We start from the raw sequence: 15463 nt of genomic DNA, 5'->3' as shown, positions 1-15463 counted from the left end.
GAAGCATTTTAAATTCAAATACTGCATAAAATATAATAAGTTCATTATAGTAGTTTACGTTTTTTTTCCATTATCAGATCTAGTCTGAACTAATTGCTTTGCAAGTTTTATTACCATTGGTTTTTATTTTAAATGTGCAGCCTCGTGGAAGCTCTGTAGCTACTCAGCCAGGGTGAATTTTAAAATGATGAGGATTCAGGGGACTAAAGGGGAAATTCGCCTTATGAAAGGCACTTTGTTGACCACCTGTTTGATGGTTTCTCATGCCTTTCTGTAAAGGCTGTTTCCTGAGATGGAGTAGTGGACGAGAGAGGCCAGCGCGCTGATCTAGTTTGGCACTGACTTCACACAAGAACCTGTTATGTCGTATACTAAATGTTATCCTTTGCATTAAACAGGAGGGACTGTCTCTGTGCAGATGCCCAGTTAGGAGCACAACCCTCTGAGCTTCTTCAGCATAAATTTTGTTGACTAACCACTGGATCCTGCTTCTTCACGATACCTTTGGTTTATACATCTGGTTGTTACGAGGTGATCCATGATAGGATGTTGCTGTAGTGTTAGTAGATCCACTTCAGACTTTAGAATCGTAGAACCACAGAATGTCCTGAGTTAGAAGGGACCCACAAAGATGGGACACAGGACACCTTGCACAGGACACCCCACAGGTCACCCCGTGTGTCTGAGGACGTTGTCCAGTCTCTTCTTGAACACTGTCAGGTTGGGGCCGTGACATCTCCCTGGGGAGCCTGTTCAGTGTCCAACACCTCTGGGGGAAGAACCTTTTCCTCATGTCCAACTGACCCTCCCCTGGTGCATCTTCTGCCATTCCCTCGGGTTCTGTCACTGGTCGCCAAAGACTTGAGATCGGCTCCTACTCCTCTTCCTCCCCTTGTGAGGAAGCTGCAGACCACGATGAGCTCTCCGCTTAGTCTCCTCTTCTCCAGACTTTAAAATATCTTTCTGTACCAATTTTCAAAGCGTGGGTGGCAGGTTGAACACCAACAGGAGCACATCTGAGGAACCAGCAGTCCCTATTTTCCGTGTGCCGCTCAGCGAAGAGTGAAACCACTGCAAACTGGTGCCACTGGTCTCTTTTAGAAGTCAGAGTATATTTACAGCGTAGCCACGGAGCCCAGGCTAATAGAAACTTACTTCAGTCACCAAGGACATTTTCCCACTTTTCTCCATTACTTGGAGATATATTCTCCTCTTCCCAGAAGAGAAGTTCCTGAAAGCATCCAACTCTAAATGCTTCTTCTGGTAGGTTAAAGGCTTTTACAGGCAATTTGCTGCAGTGCAGTGGTGGACAACTATCCACATTGTTTGGCCTTTTGTTGCTTATGACTTCCCAAAAAAGACCTTGAACACTTTGTTTGTTTCTTTAAGGGCAGTGCGATTTCAGCCAGCGTGTGCTGGAATTACAGTTATCGCACTAGACCTGTCTTGGCAATAGCTGCTCTTAATCCTTTCTTCAGTATCTTAAATTATGGAGGAGTTCACTGACCTAGTAGATATAACAATAAATTAAATTCCTTTAAACAAATTGATCAAAGAAACTTGACCAATTTCCATAAATCTTTGGAAACTGGTTTGAATTACCCTTTGATTTAGCGTTGGTTTAATATACAAAAAAAAAGAAATCCTATTCTTCTTATGCATTTGGCAGCTGTGCTGCTTCCTGCCCCAGTTCGTGTTGCTAAGGAAGATTTATTTCCCAGAAGTTTGCCATCTCTCTTACAGCCTGTGACATGACACTTCACTTCCTCCCTTGACAACGCCGTCCAGTTAACTTGCCGTGTCTGTGAAGAGCAGAATGGATGGATTTTACTTTGGTGTAAAACATCTTAAATACTTCCGCATAGGGGATTTCGGAGAGCTCTGCAGTGTCAGCTAATGTTTCGGTGCCAGCACAATTGGAAGGCGAGTGGGGTATCAGAGCTGAAGGCAAAGGAGCTGAGCTGCAGGGACATGTGTTCTTGTAAGACACCGGTGACAAAGATGAGAGCAGAGCCAGCCTTTGTTCGTGGTACCTTTATTTTAATCGCAAGATTGCGGCTTACTTCTGTTTTCAAATTCTTAGGAGACGCAAAATAGACATTGATTCAAGATCACAGTCGTCTTTACCAATTCTAGTGGTGTTGATGTGTCAAATCAGCCAATGTCTTTCATCAGTGGTGAAAATACCACAAGAGTTGCTGTAGCACCTTCATCACAGCTGCTGCTTTGATGGAAGGGCTGAACATGAACAACAAAGAGCAGAAGGAGAGTGGTCTGTGGGGTGCGGCAAAGTGGGCAGTGCTGTTCGGCTCCTTAACAGCCAGGGAGTCTTGCTCCTTATTGTGAAGCACCAGGCGTATTTGAATTAAAAAGAAAAACGAGAAAATATAAGATCTGGAGAATATAAATGGGAATCAAAACTGGTGGTCTACAGGAGGTGCTGAAAATGCCCACACCCTACTGGAGGAACAACCCCAGGCACCAGCACAGGTTGGGATTGAGCTGCTGGAAAGCAGCTCTGCAGGGATGGACATGGGAGTTCTGGGGGACAACAGGGTGACCGTGAGTCACCAATGTGCCCTGTGGCCAAGTGGCCAATGGGACCTGGGGTGCATGAGGAAGAGTGCGAGCAGCAGGTGGAGGGAGGTTGTTCCTCCCTCTCTGCTTTGCCCTGGGGAGGCCCCATCTGCAGTTGTGGGTCCAGTGCTGGGCTCCCCAGTTGAAGAAGGACAAGGAATTACTGGAGGGAGTCCAGCAGAGGGACACAAAGATGCTGAGGGGTCTGGAGCATCTTTGTGATGAGGAGACTGAGAGAGCTGGGGCTGTTGAGCTGGAGAAGAGAAGCTGAGAGGGATGTGATCAATGGGATCAATATATCAGGGTGGGTGTCAGAGGATGGACCAGACTCTGTTCAGTGGTGCCCAACGCCAGGGTGAGGGGCAACGGGCACAGACTGAAACACAGGAGGCTCCATATGGACATGAGCAGCAACTTGTTTGCTGGGAGGTGCCAGAGCCTGGCCCAGGCTGCCCAGAGCGGGTGTGGAGTCTCCTGCTCTGAGACATTCAAACCCGCCTGGACCCACCTGTGTGATCTGCTCTGTGACCCTGCGTGAGCAGCTGGGTTGGACTGGGGGATCTCCAGAGGTCCCTTCAACCCAGCCAGCCTGGGGTTCTGTGATCTTTGCAGATTGCTGCCTGCCCCTCTGAAGGACGCGGTGGAGGTATCCATGTGGAGGAAGTGCTACACCATGCCAGAAGTGAACGCTGCACTCAGTAAGATCCAGCTGGTGGGATATTCTCAGAAAATTGTGAGTACCTGTAAAATTATCCTCAGGTCAACAGTAATAACTTGTCGTTGCCCAACTTTTCTCTGGAAATGCCCTTCCTTTTCGATTTTCCCTCTAGATCCTGTGTAACATCTAGTTACCCTAGCCTAGGAAAGCAAGATAAGATTATACTGAATGTCCTTCAGTCCACCTCCCAGGAAAAGTTCTTGTTTGGTGAAATCAGGGAGTATCCATTTGTTTCTCCTCTTCCTTGGGGACACCAATTTTAAGGCGGCGTACCTGCGAATTTGGAGTTGATGGCTGGCCCGCTGAGAGCTGGGAGGATGTTCCGAATGAGCGTATCCTCTCTGTCCGTAAGCCACATCCCCTTCTGAGTTACCGTATCTCACTTCTGGGAATCTTTTGAGTGCTTCAGCCTCTACTTTGTTTTTTATACAGCAAATTAGGAATTGTAAACAAAACCTAATGGTTCGACCTGAACTTCAAACACTCTTTCCCAGTGTTCCCAGCTAACCTTTTTTATCTGTAATGCTGTTGTCTATAATCCAGTGTAGTTTCTAGAATGAACCGAACCAACAATTCATTAATCTGCAGATATGCTGTTCCCTTATGGCTTGTAGGCAGCATGCGGGACATGAGACCTGCGGTTGTTGCTTGGACCCGTAAGAAATAAAAAGGTGAATTAAAGTTGTGAACCCAAAGCTCCTTATTTGCTCCCTTTTCTTAAGCAATGGGCTGCTGAAGTTTGGAGACTACTGGTAATGAGTAAAACAGTTTGGAACAGTAACCAGTGGTGCTGTGTACTAAATTAGGTGGATTTGGGTTCGTGTGACGCTGCACTGTAGCCGGTGAAAAAGGACCCCAGCGTTTTTGACTATATGAACAGTTTGGATGTATCTCACCTAATTTTAGGTCTGTGCATCTGAGCAAATTGTTGTTTTATAGTTACTGGGGAAAAGGAGATACTTCTAGAGCAAACTTTAAAAATAATCAGACACAAATAATCAGTTAACCCAAAATGTGGCAGCATCAAGAATGGTTTGTTGTCCACTTTTCACGTCTGTGTATCAGCAGAATCTAGAGCTTTGGTTTACACACTCTAAGTGATGGAGACCCTGTTTTGCCCTGTGAAGGATCCAAATATGTATTGGGACACTAGAGAAATCATTAGTATTGCATGAATCAGATGCTTGTTCTATTATTCAGTAACCAGAAAGTAGATCACATTAGCGATGTATACACAGGGGCTTGTTTTCCTTTCTCAGAACAAGTATAACATTACTGTGTACAGATAAAGCAATACACTTTCTAATGACACCTGGAAAGGAGACAACTGTCAGGTTGCTTATGCTCAGAGCTGAAGCTGAAATTTGGGTTGAGTTTGCAGGGTGTTGTTTCTAAATCGCCAGTAGACAGCATTTTAAAAGAAATCAAGTTAGAAAGTGAGTGAGTCTGAAGTGAAGTTTGTTTTCCACAGCAAAATGTGTAACTCAAAGAGAGTCTTATACTTGTCCTTCCTTCTCTCCTGCTTGTCATTATCAATAAAGTTTGATGAAGGGAGTATAGAGTCTTCAAAAATGCAAAGTGCCTACAAAGTTCTTCAGTGCAGCCAAGGCAGGTACAGGATCACGACCCCGGTTGATTCCTCCGTTTAGAATCATGGGTCAGTGTGAACTCAGATGCCGTAGAACTCATATGGAAGAGAGACTTCATGAAGACCCTACCTAATGAAAAGCTTTTCTCAGAGCACATGTCTGGTTAGATGCGGGGAAATAAAAACATAAAGCTTGGGAAACTAACTTCATAAAGTTTTTGTATAACACAACTACTTCTAAAATTGATATCGCTGATGATAACATGACCTGTTCTGACTTTGTCGGGGACTTGCTCAAATGAATGCCTCTTGCTGTGTGTTTCAGGAGCTGTTTGGCGCGGTACAGGTCACCCCTCTCAGCTCAGGCTACGCTCTTGGAAGCTCCAATTGGATTATCCAGTCACACTATGAAAAGGTTTCCTATGTTTCAGGATCTTCTCTACTTACAACACATCCTCAGGTACAGCTTTTGTGAGTCTTCTATAGGGGGAAGTGTCTTTGCTCAAAAAAACTAGAGGGGCTTATTCCAGCTGGGATCAGGTATAGTAGAGAAGCTGTACTAAAGTACCTCTGTTAGCAATTAGCTCGCTTAATGGGCATTGATAAGAGATACTACCCTGATAAGTGGCCAGGTATCAATAGTTACTAGGGAAAGACAACTAAACTTCTTTGTTATCAATGATTTGACATTAACTTACCAGCTGGGAAATTCTCTTTCACCTTAAATGGGAAATGTTCACAGAGTTAAACAAAAGAACATTAGTGACTTTTTTTTAAATCCATATTTCACTGAAGAGTCTTTACAGACAGTTCACAGACGGCATCTATATCACTTCTGAAACATCCTTCCTTGGGAGAAATGATCGCTAACTGGCTGCCAACTTTTCCACCCTGCTCTGCTAAGGGCAAAGTCTTTATAGTGCTGTAGATGTAATTTCCAGTAAATTAATTCTCTCTAGATCCATAAATTCTTAGTGCAAAGAATGGCTTGAAGTTTGCAGTACTGTGTGCCTCAGAAGTTGTCAAAATAGTTAAAAGCAATATTAGCAGGAGGTATTTAAAAATAATTTAGAAAATGTGTCAGGTTCATGATCAGTAAGTAATTTCCCCCAAGGTGAGTATCTTCTAAAGAGCTTTGCTTCTGAGCATCCTTCATTTAAAAGCCTGATCTCAGGAGCTGAGAAACGCCAATAGATAAACCATCCCTAATAGCGTGGCTGTACTTGGCTCCATGCGATGCATCAGTTTCTAAATCCCTTTTTCTCGTTAGCCTCACACTGGCCTGGGTCGTGCTCTTTGGTCACCATCTAAGGAGCAGCAGCAATATTTGACAATATTTGAATGGAATATTTCAGTGAGGAGGAACCTTGGGTAACTGGGAGCGTTTTCATGTACATTACATAGTGATTCAGTTTATCAGGTTAGACTGACCACGCTTGAGCATTTTCCAAAGGTGAACATTTCTCTGTTAACTTCTGGTAAAGTCCCTGATTTTAAGGACATGAGCTCCCCGTGGCAGGAAATGGTGTGTGTATGAAGTGCCTGGTAAGAGCACAGATCTGCAGACAGGGCTTTAACAAGTGCAGGAAAATGTACCGTGAGCCTCCGCGAAACCCCACGGACCTACTCTGTTTGCTTACAAGAAATGACACCGGGACCATTGGCTCTGCTGACAGCGTAGCTTGGCCCACGTGCTCTCCGAGAGCCTCATTTTTCAGCGTACAGCCCACTGCACTTCGTGTTATTTTAAACTAACACATAGTTTGAAGGAATAGCTTCCCAGATAGTTGAAATTGTATTCAGTTTGCCCTTTCCTTGCTAATTATCACTAACGTTACCACATATCATTTGCACATCAGATATCATCATAATCTTACGTGGGCTTCCAGATGGTTGTTGAAAATACTGGATAGTTTTTGTCCTAGTTTTAATCTCTGTGAACACCAATATGAGCTCCTAGTGTGGTGATTCTGTAATGACTGGTGGTTTTTGTGAGCTGCCAGCCAGCTCTTCATCTGTGTGATGTTTGACAGACAATATGTAATGATAACAATATTTTGAGTGGCGTAGGGTCAAAATTGTGCTCAACAAATCAGCATTTGTTCATCGGGGAGTGAAAAGATGTTTTGTCTGACCCATTTCTCCGTAGAACCATGATGAGCAGTCATAAAGAAATTCCCGTCTTTAAACGGTGTATGAAATCAGTCACTGCATTTTGTTTTAAAAGTTATACCCAGTTAATCAGCGTATGTTTATGTAAATACATATCCAGAGCTTTCTGAATAATAGTAAAACCTTAGCACTTTTCCAGTCTTCTGGAGCTCTCTCTGTCATTATTACAAATGGGCATCACTTGGCCAGGCTCTCATCAGCCAGTTGCCTATTTAGGGTGATAAGACACAGATTATTTGGGCGTAGAAATGAAAAATGCTTTTTTTCTCTTCAATCTTGTCTAATACACACAGTAATAGCCTGGAAAGCATTTCCTTCTTTCAGGGTGCCAATAGGATAAGGTCAATCTCAGACCCTTTGGTATAAATAACAGCTTGAAGTTTTCGTGACATTTTAAGTTACATCTAGGTTACGTTTATGATCAGCAGAAAGTTATGATATGTCTGTAATTATCAGTCCCTCTTTGTTAATAACAGATAGAAAGTGGAACAGTTGGCAGTTTAGGCCTGGCCTAGGATGTACAGATGAGCTGGGACCGGGTGCAGCAGCAAGGATCATCTTGTGAAATCCTCAGCAGGAAGCGCAGGTGGAGGGTTCAGCGAGACTGGATTCATTGTCGCTGAAAATCACCCAAGAGCTTTCAAGGGTTTGTTTGAGAGTTCAGTCTGGCACCATTAATTGTTCTTTTCCCTTCTGTCTTCTGGCAGATGGTTTCTGTTGAAAATTTGGCCTCACCCTCTACTGAGTTTAGAATTGACACCGTTGCCACCGAAGTGGAGAATGCGAGTTGACAGCACAGGTTCAAACATGTCACTAAAAGCCTTTTAAGACATATTCTTTACATTAACCCCCAAAAATCAATGCAAGCCCTCTCAGTGCAATAGCAGCCGAAATTATGCTTATCTAATGTGGCATAATCATTATGTACATTATCACAGGCAGATCCGATATTATTTTTTATGGCATTATTAGCATTTCATTTTCACAGACACGCTACGGAGAGTCAAAGATTGCAATAAATCCCTCATAACAGGGCTGGTGCTACAAGGTGGTGCACAGTGTAAACTTCTGTCGAGGCTGATGTGAAATTCCCCTGCTTGTTTAACAGAGCAAGGTCTTTCTCAACTGCTTTAAAATGGCACTGAGTGCGAGCGAGGGAATTAACTATACACTGGTCTTCTAGGTTCAGTAGAGGAAATCTCTTTATCAGTCTCTTCTGGTAGAAATCTTTCCTGCTTGGTGAGACTGCAGAGGGTCTATTGGGAATAAATAACATTAAACATCGCATAGCTGGCTGCAGTCGCCCACCTTTGCTTGAAAAGTAGCTGTGGGAAGTGCATCCCAGCCCAGAGCAAGGCTACAAGTTAATTTTTCACAGTAGCTCTACTGCATCTGCGCAGACAGAAGCGACTTTTGCTTTTCCAAGATTGGATTATGTTAAATTTTGAGTATCAAGAATAGATATTTAGTATCAGGTCGCACTTGAGTATAATTTCTGAATATCTGCTCTATGTTTGCTAGTGGAGAGAAGCAGGTATGCATTTTCATTCTGCTTTAATAAAATGCCAGTATAAAGTATATCAAATAATTCACATCCGTGAAAAAAGTGTGAGCCTGTTTTCTCTATTATTTTAGCTCTGGTGTTGTATTAGGAGCGCTACTTTTTGTATGTTGGTTTTATTTGTTTGGTTTGGGTTTTTTTGTGCTGTTGAAGCTGTGATTTTTCACCTGTTTTCACCTATTGACCTTTAAGGAAATACTTGTCTGTTTGGCCTGGTATTATAGCTACATTTAAAAAATTAATGTATCATCGAATCCAAATGTATCGTCGAATTCCATTTTGGTTGGAAGAGACGCTTAAGATTATTGAGTCCAACCATAACCCAACTCGAGCACTAAACCATGTCCCTAAGAACCTCATCTAAATGCCTTTTAAAACCCCTCCAGGGATGGTGACTCCAGCACTGCTCTGGGCAGCCTGTTCCAATGCCCAAGAGCCCTTTTTGGGAAGAAATATTTCCTAATATCCAATGTAAACCTGCCCTGGTGCAACTTGAGGCCATTTCCTCTTGTCCCGTCACTTGCTGCTTGGGAGAAGAGTATATATATATATGATTATTTCTTAGATGAATAAACATATTATGGAACTTAAACTGATTTCTCTTTTCCACCAGCAGTAGCCATTTACCATTTCACAAGAAGAGACTTCTAAAAAAGCCTGTCCAAACCATCGGAAATGAGCATTTGAAAGTCATGATTGTAATACTGTGGGCAAAAGAGCAGATTTTACACTCTAGGGAGAGCTGTGTGTGGCATTGAGGTTCATACACAAAGTTGAGAGATTCAACTGGTCTCCTCTTTTCCAAAGAGAATCCACTGAGTGATTGGAGAAAATGGTCCTGCCCCCTGTAGACAGTGAGCCCTGGAAATCAAAGGTGATGCACATATGCACCAAAAAAGATACACAAATCAAATGGGATTCCCATGAATCACAAAAAAACCCACAACCCTGACCACATTTTTCGTAAGTTGCAATCCTCATATGTAGTTTTCTGCATGAAAAGTTAAATTTTTAGTTATCAAAGTGTACAATACAGTATAGGAAGGAAGGAAAGAAATAAAGGAAGGGGAAGGAAGGGAAAGGAAGGAGGGAAGAGAAAGGAAGGAAAAGGGAAAGGGAAAGGAAGGAAGGAGGAAAAGAAAGAAGGAAAAGAAAGTACTGGGGCCTATATTATTCAATATATTCATCAATGATTTGGATGACGGAATAGAGTGCACTATCAGCAAGTTTGCTGGTGACACCAAGCTGGGAGGAGTGGTGACACTGGAAGCTGTGCTGCCATCAGAGACCTGGACAGGTGGGGAAAAACTTAATGAAATAGAACAAGGGCAAGTGTAGAGTCTTGAATCTGGCAGGAACAACCCCAGGTTCCAGTGTAAGTTGGGGAATGACCTGTTGGAGAGCAGCGTAGGGGAAAGGGACCTGGGGGTCCTGGGGACAGCAGGGTGACCATGAGCCAGCACTGGGCCCTTGTGGCCAGGAAGCCAATGGTACCTGGGGTGAGTTAGAAGGGGGTGGTCAGTAGGTCAGAGAGGTTCTCCTGCCCCTCTGCTCTGCCCTGGGGAGACCACACCTGGAATCTTGTGTCCAGTTGTGGCCCCTCAGTTCCAGCAGGACAGGGAACTGCTGGAGAGAGTCCAGCGCAGCCACCAAGATGCTGCAGGGAGTGGAGCATCTCCCGTGTGAGGAAAGGCTGAGGGAGCTGGGGCTCTGGAGCTGGACAAGAGGACACTGAGGGGGGACTCATTCCTGGGGATCAATATGGAAAGGGGGAGTGTCAGGAGGATGGAGCCAGGCTCTTCTGGTGACAACCAGTGACGGGATAAGGGGTAATGAGTACAAACTGGAACACAGGAGGTTCCACTTGAATATGAGAAGCAACTTGTTGTGGGTGAGGGTGTCAGAGCCTGGCCCAGGCTGCCCAGGGGGTTGTGGAGTCTCCTTCTGTGCAGACATTCCAACCCGCCTGGACACCTTCCTGTGTAACCTCATCTGGGTGTTCCTGCTCCATGGGGGGATTGCACTGGATGAGCTTTCCAGGGCCCTTCAACCCCTGACACTCTGGGATTCTGTGAAAGGAAGGAAGGAAGGAAGGTCACCACAATTGCTATCTCCTAAACAAGTGTTTGAATTTCATTGTTGGACACAAGTGACCATGTCATATTTTCACACAGGATTTTAGCATCAGACCTCCCCCTCCAGACTAGTATTAATATTTGCATTACAGTAAATCCTACATATGGATCAGGAGACTTTGACCAAGGACAAAGAGATGTGTGCCGAGCAGCTGAGCTGTGCAAAACCAGATAATAATGAGCAGATATACTGGAAACACAAAGAAACAAACCTTAGGGAGGAGTACTGACAAGACGTGGACTCTCATTTCCTTTTATTCCTGTAGGCCTCACAGCAATGTAGAGTTTGCAGAAGAGATTTGATGACAACAATGAAGTAGTTTTTCAGAGACTAAAGGGAGAACTCCTGCCTGTGTTAGGGAGGAACAAGAGAAAAAGCAAAAAGCTGCTTTATAGAGTCTCTAAGTGATAGGAAAGTCTATTGTGGGCAGCATGTGGCGCAGGTGGAGGTAGGAAGCAAGACCTCCTCGTTGAATAGGATGGGGAAACAAGAAGATTATGTTTCAAGTGAGGTTTTAGTGACATGGTTTAGTGCTATAGTCAGGTTATGGTTGGGCTCGATGATTCTGAGCGTCTCTTCCAACTGCAATGATTCTGTGATTCTGCGACCTCGATTTGCAAAGGGAAGCGAGTTGGAAACACGTGAAGCCAGAGAGAGGAATGCGAGTGCTGAACCTTCCTGGCTGCCCTGTCACATCCTCAGCAAATTAGTGTCTGTTCAGTGTTCAGCTCCTAAGGCCATGAAATTATTAGTCCACGGAGACTACTTAGAGATGGATCCAATTACAGTTCCATCGCTTGCATTGGGCTGTAGGATGCAGGTAAACAGTTGTGCCTGTTTTTATTAACTCCAGTTAGGTTTCCACAGATGGAAGGATGTGAAGTTTCAAGTGTTCCATGTGTTCTCCTTGGTCACCGTGTCTGTCACGTATTGCAGCCTTCTTGGTGCAAAACAGAAAAGCCTGTGCTCTGCCTTTTATATCACTCCTTTTATTTTGCTGTGCTCTGTTGCAGCCCATGGACCAGGCTTCTCTGAAAAACAGCGACGTTCTCATCCTGACGGGTCTGACACAAATCCCGACCGCTAACCCAGATGGCATGGTAGGAGAGTTCTGCAGCAACTTGGGTAGGTCGTTGAAAGGCGTCTTTTGCCTATTTTATTATCTTATTCATTGCTTTGGATGGGAAATAATTCTGCGATTCCTGGAACTGAATAAGTTGTCCAGCTATAGCTGCTGGCATAAAACTAGCTGTTTAGATTTTACGATGTGCTCCTGATGTCATTAATACACTAAGTGCTTGGAGAGACACAAGTTGTACCTAAAATGTTTTGGAATGGAACAGGTATAATGAGATTTGATCATCTGCTGCTCTTAGTTCGCTAAGTATGTCACTTAGCTGCCAACAGACTACGTGTTGCCGAGGTTTTGGATATGATTCCCAGCTGAAATATTACTATTTCCTTCCTGTATATCAGCCAGTGTAAAATCGTTACATGTTTTTTTATGACTTTCAGATTTGAAAACAAGCACATCTGCTTCCCTTCTTACACCTGATTTTTAAATATATCAAAAGCAAAACAGCACAATCTCTGTTTAAAAAAAATACATCAAGATATATTTATAGACCTCAGAAATATAAAACCTAATCAGAAGCTTTCACAGCTGGAAAAGCTGATAATTACAAAGCTATGATATCAGTGTGAATGGCAGCATTTTCCAGCCTGTTTGGAATGTCACATCCAGGGCTGTTCTCTCCTTTCCTCCCCTTCCCCTGCCCCAGTTCCTCTGTGCTCTCACCCTCTGTCACCAAACCGCTTGCTCACGTCTGTCCTGCTCTATATTCCCTATTCTTTTATCAGAGATCTTTGCTTTATTTTAAATGAACAGCTTTTTAAAAAAGCTCGTGATAGGTGGATTGTTATTATACAAAGGTTATCAAAAGACTTTAGAAATCTAAATTGTGCAATGCTCACTGCGAGCAAGTGTTCTGGTCCCCATCACACACTGGAGAGAGATCTGAGCTGCAGTATTTACATGGCTTACCCAAGGCTGCAGAAAAAGGCTGAGAACTGAACTTAAATGCAAACAATTCTTAGTCTTTTTACAAGTCAATGTACCCTTGGAGAGGAAAAAAACCCACAATACTTGGGGTTTTTTTTCCCCGTTTTAAAATCCTTGTGCATATTCACAGATACTGGATATCTACGTACTGTCCCCCAGTCCCAGTATGAGACTGGCCTGGTAGTGGAAGGCAGATAATCCAAGGGACGTGGTAGATTCCTCCATCAACCACCATCTCTAAATGAAAATCAAATATTCCTGCTCATGACTGAAGCTTTTCAGTTCGAACAGGAGTTGTGGGATGTACAAGGTAAAATTACGTGGGATTTGTTTATGTGAAAAGACGAGTTACGAGGTCAACATGATTCCTTGTGGTGTAAACACCTATTAATAGAGCATTTTGTAAGACTTTTAGTATTGGATTATACCAAAGATGCTCTCTGCCCAGCATCCTGGCTCCAGCAGGGATCATGAGCAGATGTCAAGAGGACAGTAGAAGAACAGGACGAGACTATAGAATACTTTCCCATTATAATCTCCTAGCCTTCAAGTGTTTTGATTTCCGGGATTTCCTGAATCAGACGTGGCTTTTGTGTAGTTAGGAATGTTCCGTGCATTTCTCTTCCAGGAACTTGTTCAACCCCCCATTGAAGCCATGGTAATTCTTAACACCTGTGGCTTCCTTTCCTACCTGCTGCCTGTGTGTTCATGTGTGTGTGTGTATTACAGCCTATGTTTTCATTGTTTTTGAGCATTGTTAGGTTTATTACCCCATAAGCTGTCGCAGGTAAGATTTAGTGACGTTGTTGTGCTAGATCCAGATGTGCTGCCTTTCTCTGTCCTTTCTGGACCTTTTAGGGGGTTACTATCCCCCTGCTGTTAATTAAAACACTTTTAAAAATGAAACAAAGTCTTTGAGATGTAGCTTGGGCCAAAGCAAAATCCAAAAGGGGACTGTGTATAAATAAATGTGTTACAAATGTAGGTACAGGTTGAGGTTTATCTGCACAGGTTGTTCTGGTTCACAGAAGTATTCTGAACTATTCCGAGGGCTTTGCAGAAGGTCATCAAAGCAGCTTATATCTTGAATGGAACAAACTCATTAGAAAATGATTAAAGACCAAAGGCAGATATATACCTAAAATGATACCATTGTAAGAGTCTGGAATTTGAGCGCTATTTGCCAAATAAAACACAGCGACTTGAAGAAATTAAGTAATTGTATGAATAATGTAGCTGTAGCGTTGTCTTTTACATGACACCAGCAGCATTTATGCATCTACACCAACATCAGGAGAAGAAAATAGTGGATCAGTATAATTTCAAATGTGTAAAAAAGTCCAAAAAGCAGTAGGTTGCTGTGAAAAGCGATAGTGTAGGCAAGCTAAGCACAGTAGTTTTCATTTGTTTTTCCCATTTGCAAACGTTCAGGGGACTTCACAAGACGTTCAGAACACACAAGGGAAAAACTCTAAAGCAGACGCTGGAAACGTACCAAAAATCTGTGTCATGAGGTGCCGGCATGTTCGTGAGCGCTGTGAAAGCACAGAAATGCAAGTGTGAAAATTCCGCCTTGTTCTCCATTTTCATCACTGTGCGTAGAGTTGGAGACACTGATTCCCATTATTACCGAGTCACACGTGTGATTTCCCCTCCGCATTGTGTGTGCAACACTGAGCACGGGCTTTGTCACGTCTCCACGTTCCTCTCGGCGCAGCCCAAACCCCTTTTTCTGTGCTCAGCACTGCAGCACCAGCGCCCTGCAGCTCGAGAAAAGCCGCTGTGTTTTTACATTGCCTTGGGCATCATCAGCATCATTGCCAGACTGTCTGTAGGGACAGTTTGTGATATTTCGTGTGCGGTCGGGCCCCTGTGTGTTTGCCTGTGTTTATATAAAGCAGAAAAGAGCACAGTTTGCTTTTTAGGTGCCAACTTGACCTTGTGGTGGCAGCTGCTCGAAAAGCAAGTTATCTCATTGTGAGCTGTAAATTGAACAACTTGTTAGGGAGCTACTGAAGGAGACTAAATTTGAAATGCCGAGATTATTATACAACTTTTATCAAGAGAGTGCATCCATCAGTCACAGAGATAAATTGGGCTTTAAACAGCTTTCAAATATACATGTCCTCTTACTGACAACTGTAGAAAGTTGCTGTAGTGGTGCAGAGGGCTGGATTGGACCTGGTGCTTGCATGGAAAGCTTGGAAAAGGTTTCACCCTTGTTTTGCTGAAGCTGGGAGGTGATTCTTATCCTTTTATCGAACCACTTTAGGGTGGTTAGGAAAGATTTCTTCCTGGAAGGGGCTGTGGGGCATTGGAACAGGCTGCTCAGGGCAGTGCTGGAGTCACCATCCCTGGAGGGTTGGACAGACGGACATGAGGTTCTCAGGGACATGGGGCAGTGCCAGGGGTGGGTTATGGTTGGAGTCGATGATCTTGAGGGGCTTTTCCAACCAAAATGATCCTATAATTCTAAGCGCCCCCTCAAGTAGTGCCCAGCTATGCTGACCACAGCACGTACAGATAAACTTGCACCGAGGAACTGAGTAGTATATTCTAAATGGAGAAGTTGTCACACAGAGCCTTGCCAGTGGTAGGATAGTCATGTCCAGTGGGGTCTTGAGAGGATGGAGGGCTGGGCAGAGAAGA

At 43.7% G+C, this 15463-nt stretch overlaps 1 protein-coding gene across 2 annotated transcripts in view; it reads left to right on the top strand.

The window, feature by feature from the left end:
- Positions 1-15463, top strand: part of INTS9 (integrator complex subunit 9) — a 72787-nt gene that overhangs the window by 20149 nt on the left and 37175 nt on the right. For both annotated transcript variants that reach the window (XM_080342186.1, XM_080342187.1), the window contains exons 7-9: positions 3190-3310; positions 5209-5343; positions 11766-11877. In XM_080342186.1, coding sequence (XP_080198312.1) covers positions 3190-3310; positions 5209-5343; positions 11766-11877 — 368 coding nt within the window. The remainder of the gene's footprint in view (positions 1-3189; positions 3311-5208; positions 5344-11765; positions 11878-15463) is intronic.

Source organism: Nesoenas mayeri, assembly GCF_963082525.1.
Source record: "Nesoenas mayeri genome assembly, chromosome: 3".
Taxonomy (NCBI): domain Eukaryota; kingdom Metazoa; phylum Chordata; class Aves; order Columbiformes; family Columbidae; genus Nesoenas; species Nesoenas mayeri.
Note: the sequence above shows the minus strand (reverse complement) of the source record. Positions and strands in the feature narration are given on the sequence as shown.